Source organism: Lutjanus erythropterus, chromosome 20 (genome assembly GCF_056507025.1).
Source record: "Lutjanus erythropterus isolate fLutEry1 chromosome 20, fLutEry1.hap2, whole genome shotgun sequence".
NCBI classification, from domain to species: domain Eukaryota; kingdom Metazoa; phylum Chordata; class Actinopteri; order Lutjaniformes; family Lutjanidae; genus Lutjanus; species Lutjanus erythropterus.
The window spans coordinates 10,134,786-10,162,593 of NC_139336.1; the positions used below are offsets into that span (position 1 = coordinate 10,134,786).

The following is a 27,808-nucleotide window of genomic DNA, read 5'->3' on the forward strand; positions in this document are numbered from 1 at the left end:
ACGGAAACAACAACTTGAAGAAAGCAAGAGAAGAAGAATTTAAGTTACAGGATTTTAGCCCCTTTAGCAAATTTTTTAAATGCCTGTCACAAACACCACTGTCTTCGATCCCAGCAAATCAAAGGGTTTATAGCCACGCACACTCCGCCGCCGCGGTCGATCATCCCAGCAACTTAGAGAAATGCCAGGCTTGCATACTGTCCCATGAAATTTTCATCACTTGAGGAGGGGAGACGAAAGATTTGCCTTTCAATTTTTCATTATTCTGCTTGAACCAGACTATACTAGCGTGACAACCGAAAGAAAATTGGGTACTCATACAGATCGGTATGAAAATGAGTTACTCAAGTGTCCCACTTTTTTACATCGAAAAAAAGAAACTGTCCTTGTGTGGTGGGAGCAGGGATGAATCATCTGCTAATTATCATCTAAATAACAGCAACGCTTCCTGCTTTAAGTTCGGAGGAAAGATAAGGAACTAAACCTTTACATAAATTAACGCACAGACGTTAGAGCATCCATCCAGAAATAAAACAGAGACGGAAAGACGGAGCAGGAGAGGAATACATAGAAAAGAAGGAAAGAAACACCCTCAGGATTAGTGAATGATAGCATCTTCTCCCCTCCTCCTCCTCCTTCTCCTACTTAAGTGAAGTCCTCTCCTCTGCCTGACTGAAGGCAAATTACTAACGCCTGTTTAACTCCTGTTCTAGGTCACCATGAGATAAACACACTTTATTCAGGTTGGCCAGACCCCGGCCATTAGACGGTGGCGGTGGCCTATTCATGATGTACGCTCATGGCCTGGGCCCTGTGATCAATTATAGCACGGGGCAGCGCCTCTCAATGGAGACCTCGCAGCAGGGGGGCGAGGCAGGGGGACAGGACTTGGAGGGAAGGGCAATCCTTGTGGTCAGGACAGCCTGCACTGCCTGATCCTCTGCCAACATTCTGGACTGCAGCTTGCTTAAAGGGTCAGTTCAAAGAGGTTTTCTTGCTTAGATACTCAGTTTTATTTGCCCAGGTTATAGCTACAGTAAGTCTTTCTTTTTTCCCGTTCCAAATCTTTTTTTTCCCCCAGCGTTCTTCATTTGGAATTCTAATCCTCTCTGCACTGCTGTCCTTGTTGCTGCCGTTGGACTGAGGATGGCGGCAGACATATGAGCTCCGTGACTCATGGCATCACCAGCCACTTGCTTCCACCTGCCAGCGATGAACATCAGCAGGAGGGCATAACCAACCAGCAAGTGTTGGTAGCGTATAGCGACAAGGACAAGAACCTTCCCTGGCTTCCCAACATGGCCACCTGTGCTTGTTGGAACACCGACTTACCAATATCTGGAATTAAGCTGTATTCAGACCAAATCAGGCAAAAAAAAAAGGCAGTCTGTCTTTTCATTCATTTGGATGGGTAGTGAGTTTATGCTGTGGAGGTGGGGCTGCAGGGGATGCTGACAAAAACAAAAAAAAAAGAGAAATGCAACCTTATGTTGTACTACTGTAGCTAATCACGTGATCTAGCGATCAGAACGTGTGATAGTCAGCCTACCTAACTTCTTCTTCTGGGCCAGGCTTGTAGTTTATGCTGCAAAATAGCGATATGAGAATGCTGCGGTTGTTGAGAGAGTTAATAAACTCAGCTGAATCAGAGAAATAAAACAGCGATTACATTCCAAGGACAAACAAAAATGCCCACATCCTAAACACTTGCACTAATCGCTAGAAAGAAGATTAAGATTTTGGTCTGAATACAGCCTTAAACTGTGAATCCTGGCCATGGTGGACAAAAACTGTCCAGAAATCTGTTGATGGTTCCCCAAGCATTCAAAAATGTGACATTTGGAAAACTCAGACTTTAATTCCTCTCAGCTCTCTTGTATTGTATTGGGGTGGCAGCCAAAGTTTCAGACAAGTATCTCAAAACCTTGGCACATAAAGCCCAAAACATCTGCACTGCTTAGCTGGACCTTCAAGCAGAAGTAAGAAAATACTCAGTGGTTAAGTGACCCCTTAAACTTCCAAAAACAAATGTCTTGGCAGCAGTAAGAGGTATAAAGTATGGCACAGAACCTGACCCAGGTTCAAAGAAACATTCAGGAACTTTAAGAAATGATGATGCATCAAATCCAAAACACTCAATAAAAGTGTAAAATAATAGTGAGCCACAAAACTGACACACTGAATTAGGGCAGGGTTCATATGGGTGAAATCATGTTTCTTATATCGATATATATTACAATTAGGGATGCAGAATATTATTTTTTTTTCAGCCAATACTGATAATCAATAAAAGAAGTTCATATAACCTGTGAGCAAAGATTGATTCAATCATCCACAGTTCTGACCGAATAAAATCTAACTGACATCACTATTACAACAAAGAACAGTTCTGACTCTAAAAATGTTCATTGCTTTGACAAAATCTGTCAAATCAGATAATATTATTTATCAGTTGTAATTTAATTTACCATAATAATAAATAATGATATAAATGTCCTTTTATTGGCTGATATTTTATCAATGACAAGACTGCAAAAGCACTAAGATGTCAGTTAGTATGCAAACAAATTTTAAACTGTGCTCTTACTAAAAACAAACAAACAAAAAAATGCAATATAGATGCTACTTGCAGCTGGAAAAAAGAGAAAAATAGATGTTGACATGTCAGCAGCGCCAGGAAGATTTTGAAAAACAGAAAATAAAGTCAGAAAGCATAAATGTCAATTTCTCTGCTAAGTCTTACCGGCAGTCTCCCGGGAAACAGTCACAATTTGATTGTCTTGTAACATTACATACTCGTACAAAATAATGCATCAATGCATCATTTCCATACTATCAGCTATAATTTTACTATCAGAAAAATAAATAATAATATAGATTTCCTATTATTGGCTGATAATTTATCAGCCCCAATATTTATCATGCATCCCTAATCACAATGTAGCAAATATGTGCAAAATTAGATATACATTTTTTTGATTCATACTAGACACAGAAAACATTTTATATTACAAATTAAATGATGTTTCTACTGTAATTACAACTTGCACCGAGTCAGAAATTTGGGCAATTTTGTATGCTGGTAACATTTTATGATTCTGATATGATTCTGCCTAAAGTTGATAAACAAAACAATTCTCTGCTGCGTTCATGTTTTCATCTCTCCTTGGCAGGCAGCGGGCATCCAGGGACCCACCATGGCCGAGCCCAAACACACTCAGTGCATTAGTGTGTCTGAGCTGCCAGCCGCTCCCCCATGACTCCCCGCTCTTCCTCCCTCTCCCTAATGTCAACGCTCATCTCCTACGTTTCCATCTGGCCCCCCAAAATAGCTCCCATTTACTCACATAACAGCCTTCACATTTCTACCTTTACTTCACAGGACATTTCCCTCCCCTGAAGCAGATGAATCCCAGAAGAAGCCCTCCCTCTCTCCCCTTCCTTCCTTCAGTCTCACCCTCCGCCCCTCCTCCTCCTCCTCCACTCCCCCCCCTCTCCTGCCTCCTTTGGTAGGCTGCTGCACGGCTCCAGCGTTTCTCATGTTCCAGCAGAATTCCTGAGAAAGCTGAGGCTTTGTGGGATGCTTTCAGGAACAGTCTGCCTGTTGCATTATTCATCACTCTTAGTCTCCTCTGTGTCAAAGACAGCCCACAGTGCCCAGCTGATACTGAGGGGAGAGATGAGGAAACTCACAGCTGAGTGTAGTAGCTGATACAAGGTGAACAGGTAAACCCGCGCTCTACACCGCAAGCAGTCACCTCCAAAGGGACTAAAAGAGGGAGGACAAACGGTAATCACACCCAGAATTCATGAGCGGGCTGCTGATACATTTCCTGACTGTCAGCCATAGAAAACCAAAAGCTTTACTGCAACTTTATATAGGAAATAAAATGTTTTTCAAACAGCACGACAATGAGAATTGTAGTTGGATAATGAGCTCCATATTTACACGAAGAAATGACAAAACTACATATGCGCTAAGATGTCAGTTTGCAGACAAATTTTAAAGTGTGCCGTTGCTGGAAAATGAGATAGAGAAACGTTTTTCGGCTCGGGGGGGGGGGGGGGGGGGGGGCGGGGGTTGATACTGTGGACAATGCTGGGACAGCTCCAGCACAATTTCAGAAAGTGGAAAATAAAGTATAAGCTGAAAGCCATAAATCTGAAGAACATTTCCCTTTTTGGCAGCAGCCTTACTTACTGAAAGTAGCTCTGGACATAGTTACAGTTGGATTGTCTTGTATCTTTACATATTAGTATTAAAATAATGCATTAAGTTCTTCCATACTAACTGCAAAAACACTAGATTACAGATTAGTATATAGTACACTATCTGGAGATAGTTGTACAGAAAAGTCATTGATCAATAACACATTCCAGAGGTTTTAAAGGAGAAATCTGTCATATATTTACTGCAACAAACAACAAAATAACCATGATAGACATTAAGGAAACATGTCAAGATGAAGCACAAATTGTGTCGAATGTTTGCCAATTAAGTACGTATCTGTTTATGAGTTACTACATAATCATTACAAATCTTTTAGAAAGAGTCAATGTTTATAACGGTTAAACTGAGCAATATGTTAATGGAGTCTGGCAGGCAGTCACTGAACTCCAACTCCAGAGTGTGTATTTTCAGAGCAGTGGTCTTTTGTTTTTTAAGGATGACAGGCTTCACTTTACATCAACAGACAACTGACAGTTATGAAAAGCTATTCAACTATAATACTGTGCTTGTCTTGTGCTCCTGGGGTGTTTCTGCAGCCTGACTGAGCTTCCTTGAGTCTGGGGAGGAGGAGGCAGGGGGAAACAACTTGCTTCAACCATAATAAACACTGTACGGCTATTCACTGTTTGGACTGCAGTACTCATTTTTGGAAAATGTTGGAAACATGCAGGAGAACTGCTGAAAGTCCCACATCTATGAGAATATGGAAAAAAGCCTCCTCTGATACCCCATGAATAGAATTTCTCCCATGTCAGCAATAATTCACAACAAGTTGTTCAGATATATCAAAATAACGGACATCAATAATCAATGTGAGTTCATTATTTTCTCTATAAGGAATTTTTTTCTTGTGCCTACACAGTGGCTACTCATCAGACTGTTCAAACTATCATCTATTTTTCATTGTTAATTTGTAGTCAGGTGAAGGCAATACCCAAATAAATGCAGGGGCAGTTATGACAGAAACCCCCTGGGCAGTGGTTCTCAAACTTTGGTGCATGTCCCCCTCATGTGGGCATGGAGCCAGTGCAGGAGGGGGGTGTTGATATTGATGACTGGGGGAAAAATATAACAGGTAGGAGGGAAAATAAACAAACGAGTTTGCTGATGCTATTATTTGGACCTTTATTTCACTAAAACTCAACTTGGATCCGTCTTTATTCGTTGCTTCCGCTGTCATTGTTAATGACTGATAAAAAAAACTATGTGATAGGAAGGCATTAACTTTTTCTGGCTTCTGAAGGGAGGCATGCCAGAGAAAAGTTTGAGAACCACTGCCCTGGGGTAGATCTAAACAAATCATCCACTGTGTGTGTGTGTGTGTGAGTGTGTGTGTGTGTGTGTGTGCCCATGGGCACGAACATGTACACAAAGTGATGACTTGTTGCAGAATGACACAGTGTGTGAGTGTTTGCCAGAGAGCGTATAAAAATACCAGCTCACCGAGTTGGATGGCACACCAAGGTTGGTCTCAATGTAGGTCTCTGTTTTGGGTTCCACCGCCTGCTCAGCCTCCAGAATCTTCTCCACGGGCATGTCCTCGTTGGCGCAGCTGGTGGACTCCACCTCGTTCTCATTTCTGTCCTTGGCTCGCTGGCGCTCCTCCTGAACGGCTGCATGTAACAAAACTGGTTCCGGTCACTACTGCTGTTTTCTGTTTTGTCTTTTTTACATGAGTCAACATGTGTTCAAGTGCACACGTGTGTTGAAAAGGAAGACTCAGCATTGGTTTTGATTACTAAGAAAGATTTTAATTCAGGGTTCAAAAGCTTTGATTTTTATCAGCAACTATACTGCACAAGTCAAGAAGTTAGATTATCAAAATATTAAATTATTGGTAATGTGAAAGTGGTCACTTGTGGTAACAAATTCACTGAGAATTATTAATCTCCAGCTTCTTTTGGCTGATTGTTTGATTTTAGCAACACATTTACTGTTTTGATTCACTCACCACTTTTATCATCATCTCTGTTTCAAGCTGTAAATACATTCTCATAGATCTGCACAAAGCAAAGCTAAAAGAAGAGTGAATACTGGACTCACGCTCATGAGGTGGACACAAATATGAGTCTAAATCAGTGCTAATACTGATATACAGTATATATCATAGTAAATAGCTGTTTGCCAACATGTTAAGAAAATATAATTTTAACGTCATTCTACATCATGGCTATGTGATTTTCAGCTTGTTTTTAGTCACTTCTGCCCCCTAATTGCCAAATATTTATTAATGCAGCTTTAATTCTGCAACTTTTAATTCCAGTTCATTTGAACATGTTTATTGAGAATTCTTAGCCACTGCAATACTCATGAAAATCAGGATTTTAGCAAGTCATTGTGTCAATTGTATGTAAAAAGACAAAAAATTGACATTTTGGTAGTGTGGTGGGGTAATTCCAAGGTGTCTCCAAATCGACCTTTTAAAAATATTTCTACAATTAAGTGTTCTTGTTTTTAGTGCAACAATCTGCCTTGTCTAAGTCTTGGTCAGGATACTGAGTACAACTCATAAGGGCTGCATCACGGTAAATCGATGTCATTTTCTGAACTTACCAGGCTGTTCTAGCTATTCTATTAGTTGCCTTTACCCACTTAATCATTATGCCCACAATACTCATGATTATTTTTCACAAAACATAAATTGACATCTCTACAATATTGTCTCAAAAGCGATAAATATCAATGTCAAGTTGTTTGTCCATATCGCCAAGCCCTGCGGCTCATATCTGGAAGCATTCTCTATCTGGGGAGCTGCACTGGAAACCACACCGGAGGATTATTTCTTCTGCTCTGAAGAAAAATAAATGATGCCAGATAAATCTGAGATGAAATGACTTGATAAGGCAGATGTCTTTTTTTTTTTATTTTATTTTGCAACATAGTTGTAGAAGATGATGGAACAGCTCCCAACACTGAGTCTTCCTTTGATGAAATGCTTGAATTCTTGCAAATTTTGAGAAAACAAATAGCTCTGTTTCACTTCAGTGGCAAACTGAATGCGTATTTGGCCCTTGCTCTTATCTACACACACTTGCACATATAGTCTGTGTATGCATGCTTTAGCGTGTGTTTCCTTACCCGTGTCGAGTGTCTGTGTGTGTGAGTGCCTGCTTCAGTCAGTGTGTCTCAGTTAGCCGGTGAATAGTGCATGACCCTGTTTGTATTATGCCAGTAAACATATCCAAGAGAGTTCAATCATCAATAATTGCTTCGACAGTGCGGATGGAATTTATTTAGGACCTTAGACCTACATTATGCACAACGCAGTGGCGTGGAAATGTTCAAGGACTTCTCTCAGCCTCCTTATCAAAGAGATGTGTTTTTCATGCAGCGCTCAATGACAAACAGCCGGCTCCTTTTATACACAAATCATTTATAGGCACATAAATAATGTATCTCCTGTCACTCGTTCTCTACGCCATGCGTGGCCGCCAGAACGTCTTAAATAAAAAACCCCAGAACACAAATCAATGAAGACTTTGTCTCAAACGTTTTTTTTTTTTTTTCCACATCTTGTATGAAAAAAAAAAAAACAGGTTGAAGCAAAACCGTGCTGTTCTGTCAGCTGATTGGCTTGGCGAGGAGACACAGGAAATGGTTTGTGTGCTGAGCAGACACCGAGACTCACTGCGGCTGAGGCAAGAGAAACCGCACCTCCACCCTCAAGTGTGGATGGAAAAGATGCATGTGTGTGTGCTTTGTCTTTTAAAAAGGCTGTAATTTACTTAATTCAAGACACCGCAGAGAAAGTACTGTGGCTTTTTATAAGTTTTTCCTCCACACACGGATTAATAAAAAGTTTTTGACATAATGTGTTGAAAGATAAAGGGCTCTTGGAGATTCGATGTCAGCATGCGAGCTTACATACACACCTGGAGAATTGTCCTGCCTCACACACACACACACACACACACACACATCACACATGCTGGGTTTGCAGGATGATCTGTCTTCTTACGTTTCCCCTACTCTGGTTTCTATTCCAAGTCCTGAATCAGAGAGGCCGTGGTCTTGTTGGGGGGGAAAAGGGAAGCAGGGGTTGTTAGAGGAGGAGAGGGAAAGGGGCCCCATTTTAGAGGAACTGCTGTCTGGCGGTGGAGGTCAGCCCAAGGGTAGAATACTTGTGTTGGAGTCAGGGAGAGGTGAGGAGGGCTGAAATCATGTTAGCTTTATTCTCCCCCCCCCTCCTCCTCCTCTCCTCTCCTGACTGGGAGAGCATAAATTCATTTAATCCTGTTTTTCTGTGGATTCGCTTAGCCTTTTGGGCTACTGCTGCCTTGTTCTCTAACCACAGCCCTCAGGGTGTAGGGGGAGGCTTAGGCAGCACTGTGAGTGAGGCGAAAGGCAGTAAATGATAATATCCTTGAAAGGAGTAAAGAGCTCAACAATGATATAAATAAAAGCAAGAGGGAGGGGAGGCCAAGTAAAGGTCAAGACAAATTGGCCTGGGACAGAATAGCGTCCAAAATGCATTTATCCAAAATACATGTGTTCTTCTTGTTCACTTGGCTTTAAACTGTGACGATACATCCAACACACATGCACACCTGGTTAACACCTGCTAGCATCTTTGCTTCGCTCAGTATAATCTACACACTCTATGACTGGGTTGCACGAATGAAAAGTAATTTAAGATTAATGCTAATCAGAGTTTAACAAAACTAGATTTAAAATGAGGTAATCTGCCACCCTAGTTAGCCTACTCATGATGGCTCAGCAGAGAAGCTCTAGTTTCTCCTCTGAGAAAAACCTGTTGGCCGAATTATTAACTGGGGTGAAAGACAGAAGAGATGCATCATAAAAGTCAGTTGGGTTGAACTTGATTATTTTGCTAAATTCATCTAAAAAATGCAGCCATTTTAAAAGTTAAAGCTCCTCAAGTTTAAGTTAACACTGGATCAAAGTTTAAATTGGAATTTATAGTTTTGGTGCAAGAGAGATTTAAATTGAATCTTTCTTAATTCTAAGCTGGTTTAAAAGTTCGATGCAGCATAGTTTAAAGTTAAACCATGATTAAATCAGGCTTAAAAATCAATCCTTGTTGGTGCAGCCCAGTCTATATCTGTATTTTGCCGCCATGGTGGCAATAATGGTGAGATTGACAGTGATTGATCTGTTCATTGTGCGAAAGAGTGCTTAACAGCAGTGCTGAGAGCGTTAATATTTTTAACACCCTCATATAGTGTTAAAATTCACACCTAGCTGCCAGTTTTTATTCCCCTCACACAACCCAGCCTTCCTTTATTGGCTCTATAATCTGTCCTTTACTGTACTGCCCCACAGTCACAGACAGTATTTGCCAACATACCGTCGGGGTTGCTCTCAAACACTGAAGAGCCATAAACAATCTTTTTCAACAATGCCGCTACTCAAGAGCCAGTCTATTTCACGGTGACAGTATGAAGTAGATGGGCCCAATCGTGCGATCCATAAAAGGGAACGTCGATGTGAAAGCGCTTCAGTCTTTATACACCCCGTGGCCACTTTATCAGGTACAACTGTACAATCTGATGCAATTCAACACAACAGCTCTACATTATGAAGTTAATGGTGGACGGAGTTGGACATGTCTGACGTGTGGCTGGTGTCTCAGTAAAGTCCTAGTCCTGGCTGTACTGAACTCCATTATATTGAGGTGTTTCTATTTTTTTGTCCTCCCTATTTTATATACATGAGAGGGGCAGAATATTACACCACCAACTGACCTCAATGGTAAAACATGTAGTTGAATTAAAACCCATGTTACAGCATGAAGAGCAGAATCTATGGCTGAGCTGCTGTATTGGATTATATTGGATTGTAAGGATGTACTTAATAAATTAGACTGTTTTGTTTTCATGACAATATCATGGCCTTTATGAGCAAAACATTTCATTTTACTTCTCTCTGCTTCCTCTTTTAGTGTTTAGGATGTGTATACAGACCCTACATATTGTTGACAGATGTGTCTGATGGAGCTGAGCATTTATTTCATCAGGCTAAAAAATACTTACTAAACTGTCAAGAGTGGAAGATGGAAATTATGAATCACTTTGCTGATTCAAATAGTTTTGTTCAGTTTAGCACGAAGCTAGGCCTATACAAGCACTGTTTATGAGATTAATATCTCAGCATCCGCCTCTTTGTAACGTAGTTATCACTATACAGTCATCTCTGTCTTTTCGCTGTCTTTCAGGAAAGCTTTTAACCAAGAAATAATTATGTTACACTCATTACACTCACTCAAGATTTGTATGTTCACATTCACATTCAACTACAGTCAAAGCTAGCTGTCGGAAATGTTTGAAGATATCACTATCTGATATCACTAATTTGTGCAGAAATGTGAGTGAATCATGTCAAAGTATTCACGAACTGGCCTCCCCTGCTAAAAAAGTTATTCTGCGCCATCTCTTTTTACCCACGTGAAAGTTTTAAATTGAGTTTAAATGTAGCCTTGTTTGGAGCTAAAAGTAGTAGACTTGCAGCAGAAGGTTCAGTATGACATTTGTGGAAGTCAAACCTTAACCACGTAAATGTTACAGTGGATAATTCTGTAATCCCTGGTCTGTACTGACAGAGGACAGGGCTCCTGTGTTGGAGGAGGAATGATTTAAGTTTGCAGGAATGTTTGATTGCTTTATCTTGAATAAATCCTTTAATGGTGAAATGAAGCCCTTCCTGTCCACAGCGGATCACATGTTATCTGAGTCTTAAAACTTTGAATGATGCACTGGAGTATATCGCTACACATGCAATGTTTATGGTCAAGAAACTGTTCAGTGTGTAATAATCAGTAAATGACAATGAATATTCAGTCTTGTTCTTTGTTAATTTTTTGGCTGCGGTTGCAGGAGTAGGTGCACCGGTACAGACTGTTTCAGTTTGAATTCAATTCTTTAACCACATTTACATGGATACTGAGGATATGATTTTAAAAAGTGAAGGTTTGATTAATGTTCTGTCCTCCACAACTACTGTGTACTTGGCCTCACCGTGCCACTGATTAAATCTGTCTATTTGAAAAGGGCAGAGGCAGTATGTGCATTCCATCAGGAGCCTCTAATTCGAGGAACGTGGTGCACGTTTTCACCGCACAATTACAAGACATCATCCAATTTGAGCACTTTGATTAGATTTTGTGCACAGAGTATCTTGTAAAATAAGCAAACAAAAACCTTTGTGTGTGCGAGAACAAGCTGGTTCTCGATAACTAGGTGGGCTGTCCCACGCAACTTCCAAGTTTATACAAATAATTAGGAGCACAGGAGCATGAACGGTGACATCCAGAGGATGCAAAGGAGGCAAAAGTTCACACAGCTCCATTGTTATGTTTTTATTTCTCCAGTCTGTGTCGGTGAACTCCCAGGGGACCGCCTGTTCTCACAAACCCTAACTCTGTCTCCACACCCAGCGACACTGCAACAGCTGAATGCATTATCCCCCCAAAAGTTGTGCTTGAAGCAGAACATTTTTAAATACAGTTGAGCTCGTGGCCGCAATGCACAGCATGATGTAGCGGAGCAGAATCATGGCTGCAAGTGCTGCTGTAAAATTGGATTGAGGCAGGACGAGGAAACAAGCTGCTTTTCTTGTAGGAAGCAAACGAAAACGGGCATCTTTTAACCTTGATGTCACGTCTAAGGTTGCCTGCCGCAGATTCTGCAGCAGTTACCCATTTAAAGTCGAACATAAAAAAATGTTCAATCTCCAAAGAAAACCACACCTCTTTGATAAAAGCTGGTCTGATTTTAGGAGTTATGTGGGTAATATTTCATAGTCTGTAGTGGGTTGATAACAAGATATGTTTGACATATGCAGGCATGCATCTGTGTCGACATACATAGGTGAATTTCAATGTACTTATGTGTGTATATTTCACCAACTGTGCCCTTTTTTGTTTTCTTCTCCTCTGGTAATTTTTTTTCTAATCTTTAATATTTCAATTCTGTGTATTCTAATGTTGTTTTCAAAAAAGAAAAGGCAAAGTGGTGAGTTTTAGGGCTGCACAATTAATCAAATATTAACCTCCATCATCTCTATTTTGGCATCCCACAATTAAATGAACATGATCGACTGTGGTATTGACGTTTAAAACGTGCGATCCACTCATAGAAAACTCTACTGGATCAAACGCTTCCTGAACTAACAGCCTGCAGTGGCAGCCTGTGAAAAATTTCCTGGATGTTGTGGCTGTAGTCCAGAGCAGAAGAATAATAAGGAGTGGAAGGCGAAGAGCTAGTCCCTTGAAACATCATCTGATGTTTGGAAGTATTTTGGATCTAGGCTAAGTGATGTTAAGCAAGAGCAAATCATGCGCAAAGAGGGCATGAGTCTTGTGTCTGCGCTGCAAAGCAACACAGCTCGCTCAAGCACCTGAAAAAAACCCACAAACTGCAGTATGATGAATGCATGGAGGGCAAAGAAGAACTAACATTACCTCATTTGTCCAGCTCAAACACCCATAAGAGTGATGCTGTATAGCGTATCATTGTATGAATGTTCCCCATGTGAAAGTGAAAGCAGCGCTCTGTTCATTTAACTTTAGGTAGAAAGTTTTGCAGAAATTGTATTTTTAGTTTGCTTCTAGGACATGAAGCGTGACTTGTGACGACTCTTATTCTGATGCATAGATTTGCACATTAGCAGAAGTGTAGCACCACATGGAAGTGAAAGTGGTGCTCAGTTTCTTTAAATGTCAAAGTGCAATAAAATATTTTGCCCCTAAAATAAATGAATAATCTTGTGATTATCATTATGGTCATAATCGTGCAGCCCTAGTGGGTTTGCTACCAAAAGAACTCAGTCACGTTGTGTATATTTCTACTGTTTCTCCCAAGCTTTTGTATTTGCATGAGATGTTATTAAATGAATGAACATGCAGTCACAGTGAGTGTTCTGGCATCTTCTCAGAGTGTCACATTCAACAGCAATTGGAGAACACACCAAAATCTGATTAGTTTAAAGTATACTGCCAAATGAAGTATAAATAATCTAATAAAATAGTCTTCCACACATTCATCACATGCATGACAATGCTCATTCATTTCCTAAAATAGTTCCTGTACAAAAATGTGTCTAAGTGTGTGTTTATGTGGATTAGAGCAGACTTGAGGGAGTGGGTAAATGGGACTTTATCCTCAACGGTATGTGCTGTACCTTCTCTCTTCATGCCCATGGCTAAACACTTCTGGTAGCGGCAGTACTGGCAGCGGTTCCTCTGGCGCTTGTCGATGACACAGTCCTTGTTGTCGCGGCAGGTGTACGTCAGGTCTTTGCGCACCGTCCTTTTGAAGAAACCTTTGCAGCCCTCACAGCTGTATACTCCATAGTGTTTACCTGAGGACAGAGAGAGAGACAGAGGTGGTTTGTCTAATGCATGTAGGGTTTAAAGCCTTTCCTGAGTCGTTTTTTTCCCCTTTTGTCTGAGTGTCTTATTTTTATTTATTTATTCTAGATATATTTTGGGGGGGTGTATGCCTTTAATTGACAGTACAGCTGAAGTGAGGACATGAAAGGGTAAGACTGAGCTACCATGGCACCCCGTCTCAGCGTCTTACTGTCCAATTCCTGTAGGATTTCGCAGGCTTTTTTTGGGGGGTTATTGTTTTTTCTATGAAAATGTGATGCATGTAGTGATGTTTTTCGTTTTTTAATTTTTTTCATAAAAAATCAGGCAATTTGTTCAAGGGAGAATAAAACTGCCTTCTGCTATGAGTGTCCTAAGTAACCTTACCAAAAAAGCCTCAAGATTACAAAAATTCTGACAAAATATGCTCTATTTATCAAGTGTTGTTTGTATATCATTATAAAATATTAAAATGCACAGAGCATTAATAAATGTCAATAAAAATGAAAAACCTTGTGTTGTTTTCACTACCTGTGACAGAATTTAAAAAAAAGAAAAAAAAAATGTAAATAATACATCACTGACTCGGTTCATTGAGACGTACATGTATAGACGTCTGTGTGGCGGACTGTTATGATCCGCGGAATTTGCGGGGAACTACGATGATTGGTCAAATTTGAGGAAAATCGCTGTGATTGGGCAAAATTGCAAGTTCGTGCAGAATTCATGAGAACGGGTTGAATTTGCATTAATTGCTACGTTCGAAACATCGCAACTTCCTGAAGGGACTATCTAACTGACAGATTAGGCTGTTTGTCTGGTGATGGTGCCACAGTCTGATATCGTTGCTATCAGTTGCTTATCTTGTCAATGCATCAGCGTGGTGAGCATAGTTTAAGAGACCAGGCTGAGATAACATGCAACCACACAAACAGCACACAGGAACCAGCTTCTGAGGAAGCACAAGAGCAATTATGATCAAAGACCTATTAAAGTGAACAGGCTGTGTGTTTGGGGGGGTTACGGCGAGGTGGCCTGGGGAGAAAAGAGGGGCCTATTGAAGGTAAACTGCAGGGGGGCCTCATGGATTTGCGTTACAGTACTGTGGTCACATCTCTGTTCCAAACAGCTCTTTTTTTGTTTTGTATGATAGATGGTGTCCACTTGCATTCTCCAGTGTTGCTCAGACTGTTTCTTTGTTAGCTCTTTGCTGGTCGGACCACCAGAGAAGATAAATAAAGCCTCTGAGCACAGTTAAATGAGGCATGACCTGCTATTAAACATTGTTTTGTATTCCCGATGACGCAGGATGATGCTAAATCTGTCCAGTGACTTAGCTATCCAGCTTCATCCCAGGACTGAAAAACTTTTTGCGGTTATCCCCAGAATAACATTTTAACACAGGGTTATTTGTTCACTGTGTGAAAAAAAAGAGTTCAGTGACTTTGCAGAAGTGGCTTGCTTTGTGAGTGATTAGCCTTGGGCTAACAGGGGTTAAATGTACTTGTGGTTACAGTGGTTAAGCTAGCTCTTGACCAAATGGTAGCCACTGATAAAGAGAACCCTGGAGTGAGACTGTGGTGTGTGAAAAACCAAAAATATGTTCAAGACTCATAGAGACAGTTCACTCTGTAGTGCTATTCATACATCTGGAGTTTTGGACATTCGACAAAAACATGTCTGCTTTCTCTCCATGGTGCTCAAAGTGGCAAAAACTAAATTTAAAAAACTCAACAGCAACGTGTCAGACCTTGTAGTATGCGGTTTTATGTAGGAACTATTTTCTTTCTACTGGACTACACCCACCAACCGTTTCACCATGCTAGTTAGCTTAACGGTGCCAACAGCACAGCTCAGCATAGGAGGATGCCATTTATGTTTACATCCCACACTGTCACAAGCATGAACCTTTCATCCATGAGTAGATGCACGCTTTCTTCTGAGCAATGACACAGTTTGTAGGTGTAGGTCTGTAGCAAGAAAACAAGCCGCTCATAACAAGGTCTGTGAATTATTTTGAGTAACCAAGTCATGATTTCTAGAAAGAGACACTGCTGTTGTGTTTTTCAAATGTATTTTTGTGGTGCTTTGAGCACCTCCAAAACTCTGCAACTCACACAAATCGATCACTCTAGATTAATAAATAGTACTACAGGCAAGAGGAAAAATGTCCAAGGTCTGCTGGGGTCCATGTGACGTAAATTTCAGAGGGTGAAACTCAGAAGGTGTGCGCTTGGGCTCTATGAGAATGCACACCCGCCCATTTGTTGCAACCATGCAGGTTACTACAGACGCCGCCTCCTGCGCATGAGTGAAGCACTTCCTCCAAGCGGACTCCACGAAGTAGTATAAACTGAACTAATACGCATCTGGGGGATCCGCAGCTGTCCGTGTAGGCGTCCGTTCAGGACCGTAATCAAAGCCACAGACAGAAAGGACTCCTTTGAAACTGGAAAGGAGGACTGGAAAGTCCAGTATGAGGGAACATTTTGGATCTCCAAAAAGCCATGTCAACATGAAAGTAGCATCAGCAGTGTCCAATGTAGCTCTAGGAAGACATTGCATCAAGTCATATTGAAATTTGAACAGAACTTCAAAAGCATCTCAAACAGTTTCAAATCTAATTGTCTTGTAATTTATAGAGCTCTAAGTCTTCATAGCCCTGTTATTATGTATCAAGGCCAAGTCTTACGTAGAGCGGAAAGTATCTTCACAGCCTAATCTGATGAATTCATACTTGCACTGTACATAACTCAGTACCCAAGGATGTTCTGAAACAGGTTATTCTCACAGTCTGCCTGTATTTGCCTCCATCTTCATTTTCTATAAGCAGTTCCCGCAGTCACCCACACCATGACGGTGCTGGGGTCGCCAAGCTTCATGGGAGGGATGCTGTGAGATGAGTGATGGGTTGTGCCTGGTTTCCCTCAGACACAGCGCGTCCCTGTTTCAATCAAAGCTGAATTGAGGTGTGGTTTCATCAGACCGTACAATCTTTTGCCTCACGATTTCAGCTTCTTTCATGTGCCTTTATGGTGCTGCCCTCGAGTGCGTTTTCTCAGGAGTGGCTTCTGTCTGGCCTCGTTGCCATTTAGCCCAGATTTGTGAAGAATTCCACCAACTGTTGTCCTTCCAAGAAGATGTCCCACTGCAAGATGCGTCAGTGTGTAGTTGTGCCAGAGCGGTCCGTGGGGCTGTTTTTTTTTTTTTTGACCAAAGTTCATCTTTGGATCTTCTTTGGAGGTTTCTCAGTGTGGTCAAAACACCAGCTTTAGTAAGACTCTGGGCAGTCCCACTCTCTTTTCATTTGGTAAGAATAATGGAGCCTTGTGTAATGGCAGCTGTTGAGAAATTATTTTTATACCTTTTCCCACAGTTCTTGCCTAAATTATACATAAAATTCCCTGGACTTTTTGGTTAGATCTTGACTCATATGCACTTTAAAACATCATCTCAAATCAACATAAGGTTAGTCATTTCATATTTATAATGTGGATGCATTCATAATAATTTTAAATCAACTTGAACATCATGGGTCATTTTGTACAGATGAGTCACAGAAAATTGTCAGAGAGGACTCTTTATGACTCACCTGTACAAAATGACCAATTTTTACATGAAGCTGTAACACCACAGTATAAAAACCATGGGTTAAAATCATGTGTGGCTAAAGTGACTGAAGTGGTTCAACTACTTCTTGACCAAATGATTCAGAGAATACTGGACTGAGCATGTACTGTGTAGTATGCCAAAAATGCCCAAGAATTAACACAGATAATGGTGTTTTTTGTTTGAACTTTTACACAAATATGTGTAGACGTATACAAAAAAACTGGCACAAAGGACCAGAAGTTCAAAGTAATTTTTTATACCACAACTCTTTCCTAAATTATACATAAATTCCTTGGACTTCTTGGTTAGACTTTTGATTAATGTGCACTTTAAAATAGTCATTTACAATCAACTTAAGTTTAGTCATTTCAAGTTTATAATTGGAATGTATTTATAAGACCGGATTTTTAATCAGCTTTGACTTTGTGGGTCATTACATTCAGATGAGTCACAAAAAATATTAAAACAGGACTGTTTGTGACTCATCAGTACAAAATGACCCATTTTATGGAAGACTGCCTAAAGGTACTTTACACTAGTAAACTCTTTGATTATTTCTCCATAAGCAACTCTTTACCAAAAATATCTCAAATGAGGTCACGTCATTTCATTTTAAAGGACCAGTGCGTTGCATTTATGGGGATTTATTGACAAAATATGGCAGAAATGAAACATAATATGTTTTCAGTAGTGTATAATCACCCGAAAATAACAATTGTGTTTCTGCTACCTTAAAATGAGCAGTTTGTAGCTAAATAGGGAGCGGGTCCTCTTCCATGAAGGCCGCCATGTTGAACCATCATGTTTCTACAGTAACCCAGAACAGACAAACCAAACACAGGTTCTAGATAGGGCCTTTTATGTTCTCCATGAATTTTGTAGCCACCGTAGTTTCTCCTACACACTTGGAAGGGGAGGGTGAGGCAAGCGGTAGTTGGCGGATTACAATCTGCAACCTCACCACAGCACGCCACTTGATCCTTGACACTGATCCTTTAAAGCTACAACAAGGAACTTTCAGACTTTGTTGATTTTGGAGGAAGTGGTGGTGTTTCTGCTGTAATAACCACAAACTATACTGTCAAAATAAAATGATTTAAATAAAAAGCTCATCCTGCTTCCTTTTTCTGGATGACATTAACTTCGCCTGGGAAAATGTAAACAGATATGCTCATCAATATTAAACTGCCACATTTCATAACATGTTAAAAACTCCTTGTAGTGGCTTTAAATGTCTAATTTCAATTATTTTGACTTCAGTGTTGTTTACTGTGTGGACAGCACATATGGTCATTTAGTGGGTGTTCATTCCACTGTGATGTCACTCACCTGAGGAGCGGTCACCGCAGATGGCGCAGATGTGTTTGGTGAGCGACAGGGCCGTGCCCGAGGGCTGGGCGGGCACCTTCATCACGCCGTTGAGGCCCAGCGGGGGCTTGATGTCCTCCGTGCTGCTGACCGAGTTCATCGGAGAGTTCAGCTGGAACATCAACACACACAAACACACACGCCGACAGGTCACAAAGCTGCCCACCTGAACACAAAACCATCACACACCCCATTACACAGGGCCATCGCCTAGCTTAGCACGTGCGGCGTAGTTAGCTGATGGCATTAACTATTGAACAAGAGCCAGGTCTGCTAAGGAGAGAGAGAGAGACGGTTCAGTTACACATGCAAAACGGAGGGGAAAAAAATCTGAGCAGAGTTATGTCATGTGGATTGTCCTCAACAATTTGCTAAAAGCAGAAAGTGAAAAGGATGTTATGACTCCTGATACTCAATACAGATGGTCAGCAGTCCTAGCAGCAGCACTTTTTGCCCTCTCCCGTTGCGCCCTCTGTTCCTCTCCTCCCTCCTGTTTCAGATCTAAATCTGGCACAGCAGGATCCTGCACCACTCCACCCCAGGAACTCTTTTATTCATGCTCTCAACAAGCCCCGCTGGCTCCCAAATGTTCACCACTAGCATAACTCCACTGCAAAATTTAACAGTACAGCGGAATAAAGAGACAGCATTTGTTTTAGCAGCGGCGCAAACTGCAACTTTAGGTCTAACTTCAATCGCTGCCTCCCTCCCTCACTGGAAAAATTTATCTCAAAGTGACCTCTCTTCGCCTCCTGCTAAAAGTGAGCAAGAGGAGGCTAATTATCATAACCAGCACCACGCTGTTTCCAAAGGAGATAAACATTAGGGGGTAGGATATAATTTATCCTTAAAAACTAAATGTACTTCATGCACACGGGGTCCGGTAGCCATTAGCAGCATCTCGTGAAAACACTGGAAAAATAACAGCACCAGCCTGCTTGTCTCAGCTGATGCAAAAATGACAATACAGCGGGGGAGGGAAATAGAAAAGAAATGGAATATATTCAAAAAAGTAGATCCCTGACAAACACACCCACAACTGAAGGGCTGAGAGGCAGAACAGAGTTGGCAGAGCAGCCACATGGGCTCATATAGCCAGACGTGTTTTCATTAAGTTACCACATATGAGACATGTCTGATAGCACAAACACGTCTTGGGTCTAAATTTAGCTCATAATGCAGGAGAGAAACCCGGTCGCTGTCTGCCGGGATCAGGCAAGACAGAAGAGGCATTTTGTTTTTTGGAATGACGAGACAGACATGACAGTCTGAGAGAGTCTGTCGCCCCTCAGCTGTGTTTACTGTAATCTGATGGAGTACGTTAGCTGCACACTGGAAGAACGTGGAGATGTATACACCACAGCAAACAGTGACTTTCTCAAACACACAACCACAGAGCGCATATGAATGTTGGCATGTGGCTCCAAAACTCAACATAAAGCATATTTCTTTCTTATTATTGTTATTATTATTGTTTGGTCGTCTAAAATTACTCAAAAAAAAAAAAAAAAAGATCACATGAAAACTAACAGACTAAACAGACATGACTGTAGCAAAACATAGAGACACAAAACAAAACAATTACAGTGCTGCAATATGTTTGAAGAGACAAAACAGGAAACAGGAGTTAGATTTGGTGCACGTGCACTGGTGTGTAGTTGTGCACGTATAAGGGAGTGGTGCTGAAATGACTAGCTGATTAATTGATCGACAAAAATGTCTTTATTATCAGCCCAGAACACCTAGGGTTCTCATGATCATGATGGGTAGCAGTCACTATTTTCTGGCTTGCTATAATAAATAATTAATAAAAAAAAAAAAAACAAACAACAACAACAAAAAAAAACTCGACACCTCGTAAGGGAGAACAACAGTAAATATATGTTTGTTTGTTTTTTGCAGTGCTTGAAATTAAGGATGTCCCATTGTCTCGAGGACAATAAAAGTAGTATCTGGACACAATGGTTCGGTGTCTGGGACAATTCTGGGACAGCAGCTAAACTTGTTAATGTGTCGTTAATGTTACGTTAATGTGTCAATATGTATAATTTTTAAATGTTAATTGGACTTTCTGTCAGAAAGGGCTTTCTGTTTTTTTTCTTTCAGAGTGCTTAGAAAGCTTTCTTCCAGAACTTCCCCCATGAGCAACTAGTACAAGCTCTACACTGCCATGGTGTTTAAAATAAAATCAAAAACTAATTGCGAGATATGTGAGAAACAGGTTTGTAATTGCACTGTGGTTCGCAGTGATGCATTTGTTGATGAAACAGTTAGAAATAAAGAATAAACTGTTACTCAACTGATGACTAAAAGAAAAATGAAAATTCAGTGTGGCCAAACACCCAGTGTGATTTATTTTTTTTATTCAGATGTAAATGCAGGAAACAACTGGTAGAACTTCCATTCCAGACCAGAGTGAGTCATTAAAGTGATGCAAGTTATTGAAACAAAGTTATAAAGTATATTTATTACACAGAATGGAAAAAAAAAAGAACTTTCGGGACAGTTGCGGGACAAAAGTTCATTTCAAGCCCTGTTGTTGTGGCATATATGAGTGGGATTAAAGGACTAGTTCAGCAATTTAGTACTGGTACTTTAGTACTTTGAGTCAAGCTCCTAATGAGACTCCTACTCTTCCCACAATGCAACTGAAAAGCACCTTTCATTTAGACCATCCCTGCTTTCTAGACATGACAAAGCTCCTCCGGAGCCACACAGGACACACACCACTGTTTTCACCTGCTGACCTGCAAATTGAGTGCTGAATGTCTTGAACAAGACTACTGTGTCGTCTTACAGCTCTGTTTCATCCGAGCCAAATTTTGTGCTTAAAATTAGAATGGTTTCTTGTTTGTTTAATGTACGGTTTATCTCTTCCTTTCGCTCAAGGATGAAGCAGCTGCCTTGACACACACAAAAACACTTACATCCAGTACATACACATATATATAGATGCACAAGTTCACCAAAATAGAAGCATGCACAAACATAGACATAGATATACCATATGAACATGTGTACGACATACTGTACACACATTGGAAAATACACATGTAGCCGCGGTGGCTCCCGTCATCTCATTTCACCTTACATTCTAATATTTGATTCCTCTTAAATAGCTTCAAACTTAGAAAAATGTCAGCAGTGCTATATATATATACGTTTCTGCTTGAAGCCACCATGTGCTTCCATTGAGAGAAATGTCCCCGACCACGCTGCTTTTCCATCACATCAAATAGAAAATTCTGCATCATTTTATACACATTCCTGCATAATTCAGCATGACAATACGGTATGTGGTGTCATGGGAACTCGACTTGAGGAACCTGACTTGAATTTCAAATATCTAAAGCTTATGTGCGGCTTTGAATGTTTGTCTGCCTTTGAATGGTGGATGCACCGGTGGGTTCAGCGGGTTGAAAAGGTTAAAGCCCTCCGCCACATGAAAACGTTCAGTTCACACCCCGACACCCACCCCTGGGCTGCTCTTCACACCCTGTTTACACAAATACACACAGAATGCAACACACACACACAAAGCTTAAGCTTCAGGGTGGGAAAAATATTAAGATTATTTTTAGGTTATTATCCTTCAGAGCTTTCCATGTGGTATTTTATACATTACTTCTTTATTAATCCCAAGGGAAAAAGGAACTATTTAACAGTTTATCGACCGCAGTTTATATTGAAGTGATAATAAATGTGCCATTTAAGCTATCAAAATGAACAGCAGACACATGAGAGCACTAGAACAATTAGTAATGTATAACTTCATGTTGGCAAAATGCTGCCTGGTGCCAGGAAAGCCTGTCTTGCAGGGAATAAGCCAAATTTCGAGAGTGCCTCCGAGACACAAAGGCACCAGCACAGCTGCATCACTTGTTTGGAACCAGCTTCAGCAGCATGTGTGCGCTGTCACACCCACATCTCTGCACATTTACCCACATGCAATCACACACACACAAACACACACCATGAGGTCTTACCTCAGTTAAACGCCCGAGTCTAGTCTTTTCCCCTGCAGCGTGGCACTAACAGAGCTGTCTCCTCAGCTGATACCGTCTCTATCAAACCCTCTGTCTGCCTGATAGAAAAGACTCTTCTACTCACAATCTATTTTCAGTAAACCTGCAACTCAATCTCGGCAACATTGCTCCCCAACGGTGGGGTGGGCAGGCTTTTTGGGGGGGCCTTTTCTTTCTCTTCTGCCCATGGCAATGGAAGCAAGGCGGGGGGATTAAAGTGGCTCAGGACTGGTTCTGGAAATAGAATACATGTGCCCTCCCCTACAACACATACATGTGACCCCTTCACAGGGAGGTATGCCAGCTGTGTGTATGCTCGAATCGTCTTGGGAAACCCCTTGACAGCCCCCCTCCTTAGATACCGTCTGTGTCTTCTTTTTCTGGCTTCAAACTTTTACACGCTGAGAGATAGAAACAAGTGAGGGGCATATAACATCAAGGACTGGAAATGTAGGACATAAGATTCCCTGCAGTACAATGTATAACAGGAGCGCCTGAACTGCTCCAGCTGAATAACACTATTTCATGTGCTGCAGGTGTTACGTAACATGTTGTGGAGGACATTCGATTGGTACATCCAGTACAGAGGGGGTCTGTGTCTGCTTGTGGGTGTCAGATTCTGCACAGAATTGATATATGTGATTATATGTCCCATGCAACCTGCTGGTTTCAGCATCATGCTGCAATATTTCAACATGTGAAAGGTGATAAAATAATATTTCCTCAAAGGGGTGTTAGCCCTGCACAGCTGAGAGTAAAATGTAGTGGCGAGCACTAAATGTATGAAAGAAGTGCTATTTTGGTTCAGTATCATAAAAACACACAGTATAATAAACAATAAATTGCCTTCTCCTACCGATACACCATATTATTGACATGCCAGCAGGACATCAGAGCTTTAAAATGAATTATCATTAAAATGTCGATATATATGAATATATTAATGTTTGAAAATATGAAGAATATGAACGTATGAACTATTACACACAAATCACACCTTAAGAGGTTACAGAAGTACAAAAGTTTTCATTATTACACAGACTTGCACCATCCTACTTTTCATCTCTAGTCAGTCCTTTACCTGTTAGGGCTTTAGGATCACAGGATGCAGGTCTCCTGACTATTCCAAAAAGAAATAAATTATCTTTAGGTGACAGAGCTCTCTCCTGCCAGGGCCCTCTTCTCTGGAATGGTCTACGTATCTACATTTTAGAGGCTTTTTCAGACGACTCATTCATGAGATGTTCTCGAAATACATCAGTTCACATCAGCCTTCAACCTCACTTAGTCTGCCATGATATTAAACTACAGTTACCCAGCTTATCTTCTGTTTAAATGTTACATGTTTGTATATGTATGCATTTTACGTAACTTTTAATATATCTTTAAATATTCCTGTGTGTGCTTACGCTCAAATATTTATTATGAAAAATCAGAATTGCAAATAATTCTGTGAAACACTCAGAAATAAAAACATCCATGTCAACTGTCCGACCCAAACAGGTTTAACAAAACTTTGCTTCTGCTTAATCTACTTCTGTGTCTGAGCAACAACTTAGATATTATATATGCATTTTTATTTCAAGCCAAATTTCTAAACCACTGTATTCAGTTGTAAAGTATTGCTGTATTTCTTGTCTATCAAGTTGCCTAATTGATGAATCTTTTCATCACTATTTTATATTATGCCCAGAGGCTACAGCAACCGCTAAAAAGGGATAATTTAGTCAAATACATTAATAAACAGAGGCCAATCAGAAAATCTCATAAAAAATAGGATACAATGGAAACTTGAGGTAAGATTTCACTAAAAAGATAAACAATTATTATTTGTTTTACTCAATCCTGATTCATTTTAATAGAAAGAAACGTCTCAGCAGCAGAGCAGGTCCTGTAAATTATTAGTATGCTATGACAACACACACGTGGTGGTGAAATGAAAAGAAAGGAGTCGTCCCTCGAGTGAACAGAGGAGAAAGGGAAAGAGGAGCTGAGACAGTGGAGGCCTCTGCTTAAGACGGGCTTAGCTCGACGCAGCGAGTCAGAGCACAGACTTTGCTCATAAAGACACTTCAAAAGGAGACATCAAATCCAGGCGCACCACTCCTCAATGCACAACCCTCATGTGGAACTTCAGTTGCTTTCCAGTTCAAGGGCACCTTTGCTAACAGAGAAAGTTATCTTCACAGTGTTCTTTCAACAACGCCCTTAAAGAATTCCTCCATAAGGTTTTCCATTATGCAGCGGCACAACACGGCCAGGAATAGAGCACTCTGCTTTACAATCCGCTGTTACAGATCTCATTCCCCAACACTGTATCCTGCCCTGAACTATAATTAATTTCTGTAACTTTAATTCACTTCTTCTTCAAGGCAAGAGACTAAAAATGACCAAAAGCCGGAAGGATGTGTGAGAGGACAGCAGGGGAGGAATTTCACAGCATCCATGGTGGCCATGGCTGCTCCAGTTTGGCCTTATGCCCCTTTTTTAGACACCAGTGTCTTTTGTTGAGATTCTGATTGGGTGACATCAAGGGAAACGCAGTGCACATAACCAGCGGTGGTTAGACTTCTCGCCAGACATAAATATAATTCACTCACGTGTGAGAAAGGAAGCGTGTGAATATGCACCCACATGTCAATGTGATGTAAACTTTCTTTGATCATGAAGCCATCTGATACTCTAGAGTTCTTTGGTTCACACTGCAGATTAGAGTCTCTGTTAACAATGACAAACAGCTGGATCTGTGTGTTATGTATGTTCAGTGCTCTTGCACTTGGAAGCCCCCTTCTGACAATTTTATTAAAAAAAGGTCATGATATTTTTGATTTGGGGCGAACTGTCCCTTTTATCCCTTAAGTTAAATTCATTATTTCTGTGTACTTTAAATCATTGTTTTATTTGATAGCCTTGCTGCCCTGGTGTTTGGCCTTTGTGACCTCGAAAAACTGACCATTACAAAGACAAACTGCTCTCCACTAAAAAGATGAAATTCCAGGCCTGGTGGACAGGATACAAATCTCGTGTTGACAGGAGACAACACCTAACCAGCTGCCTCCTGAGAGGTGAGGACAGGGATCAGGTCATGATGTGACCTCGTGATAACCCCAAAGGTGTCACCTTTACCCCTGACACCTAGTGACATTCGCTTCCTCCTAAAAGCAAACGTATCTCAGCGCTCCTGCAAACTATAGGAGGAATGAGTCAGAACTTTCTTGTGTGTGAGAGTGCGTGAGTCTTATCTGGACACGTATCAGCTCGAGATGGGAGATCGGGTTTCGCACGGGGGAGGGCGCTGTTAATGGGTCTGCTCCTCTGCGGCCCTCAGGGTATATTCGCAGTCAGGCACCCTTTGGGATCAATTACGGCATTGTTTGAATGACACCTGTTTGAAGACACACGGTCTACAAACCAGCGCAAATCATCAGGCACGTGGGTGTGAGCACGCATTAAATACACAGAATAGCTCAGACGGCTGTTCAGTTATTTGAGGATGAACTTAGGGGTCGTCTGATGGTCCATCATGTCACTGGTCACTACAATATGCACTAGCATGTGACTTAAAGGTGCCCTGACAAGGTTTCTTTTGAACAAACAAAAGTTATGTTTATATTAAGGTGTATCGTCCTACTAAAAGATTTAGAAACTTGATTTATAAATGTCAAGCTTGCACTCCTCTTCCCTGTTGTTGCAGGTCATTGATGCATATCTTGGCATGTTGGCCGAACTTTTAGTCCCAGCAACCACTTTTCAAGGAACTATAAGGTTCCTTCAGCCCATTGTTGTCTGTGTTTCCACTGATGTGATGTCTCGAAGCACAAAGAACTTGCAGATTGCAGATTTTTAAAAAATGATGGGTTAAAGAAAATGCTGCAAGTACTTCTTACAAATTAAAACTGTTCATTGCTGCCATTTCCCCAAAGTACTTTTTGAGAGGATAAAATAATGTCTAATTTAGACCCTGGTCCTTGTGGTGGAAATGCAATGAATTCCGTAAAAGGTTCCTAGTCCCTGTCACACTTCAAATCTCTACACCTTAAATCACTGGAATTAACAATTTTTTTAACCCTGATATTAATTTCAAAGTTTCGATATATTAACAGTTTCATTAATTTCTAATATTTGTTATAATCATGGTGATGCAAATCACCTCTCAAATATTTATGTTTAGTCATAATAAGTCATTGTGTCAACTATATTTCCTGTTCAGCATTTGAAAAGATGTGTTCAGGTAAACAATAACACCCCAAAATTTAATTCCAGTCCAGTCCTTTTAAAATAAAAGGTATAATAAATTACTTTGCCTGCGCAATTAAGTGTAGTTCCCAAGCGAGTCATCACAAGTTACTTTATTGATGATTATCACTCTAATAATAAATTGTCACAGATCAATATTAAGCTGCAGTACCAGCTTTGATTAAAAGGAACTTTTGGGTTGTCAGGCCACATTTATAACTGCAGGCTTGATGACTAAATCAAAGAGGATAAAAACTTTTTTTTAATTTAGTTATGCAGGCTCTTTACATTACCACAATCCAGAGTTTCAATTAAGCATTAAGTCTGTCTTTTAACTGCTTTTACTGTCGGCCATGATGCTTTGCAGCCTTCTGGATTCATTGAAGATCACTGGCAGAGGATATAATGAAATGAAATGGATCCCTCACTTAAACTGTATGTGGGTTCAAAACCTGGCAGGAAACCTAAATTTATGCATTTCAATGATCTGTATGTGAAAGCATAAATTATTTGTTAACCATTAATAAAGTCTTCAGTGACAAAATAAGTTGTTCCAGAGCCTGTTTTCCTGTGAAAGAGCTCCGTGATTATTGTCACTCGGCTCTAATAAAACACTTTCTCTGCTCTGTCCCAGTGGATAGAATTTAGGGGAAGCAGACATTATTCTAGACAGCTCCGAGGTTTCCAACACTCACCCCATGCTGTGCCACAACAGATAAAATGAATCATCACAAGCACTGCTGGCGCTCGTGTGTGTGTGTGTGTGTGTTTTGACAGAAACTTTTGTTACAGTGAAAAAAGGATATTAAGACTATCAGTGGCATGAAAGGCGGTGAGCCTTGCAGCAGTGAAGTGGGAATACGCAGAGCGACTTTCAGCTGTTGCCTCACCTCAGTGTGGCAGTGTTTGTGCATGCGTGCGTGTGTTTCTGGCATCTGAGGGAACTTGTATGTGGCGTGCATACGTGTATTTTTAATTTCTGCGTCAGGTGTGTGCATGTACGAATTT

At 40.7% G+C, this 27,808-nt stretch overlaps 1 protein-coding gene across 4 annotated transcripts in view; it reads right to left on the reverse strand.

Moving 5' to 3' along the window:
* rxraa (retinoid X receptor, alpha a) overlaps positions 1–27,808 on the reverse strand; it is a 136,529-nt gene that overhangs the window by 16,975 nt on the left and 91,746 nt on the right. For 2 of the 4 annotated variants that reach the window (XM_084746505.1, XM_084746506.1), the window contains 3 exons: positions 18,501–18,651; positions 13,370–13,549; positions 5,675–5,859 (listed from right to left, as the gene is read on the reverse strand). In XM_084746505.1, the coding sequence (XP_084602631.1) occupies positions 5,675–5,859; positions 13,370–13,549; positions 18,501–18,651 (516 nt within the window). Of the gene's footprint in view, positions 1–5,674; positions 5,860–13,369; positions 13,550–18,500; positions 18,652–22,525; positions 22,657–27,808 lie in introns of those variants that run through there. The other 2 variants (XM_084746508.1, XM_084746507.1) reach the window with 2 other exon arrangements.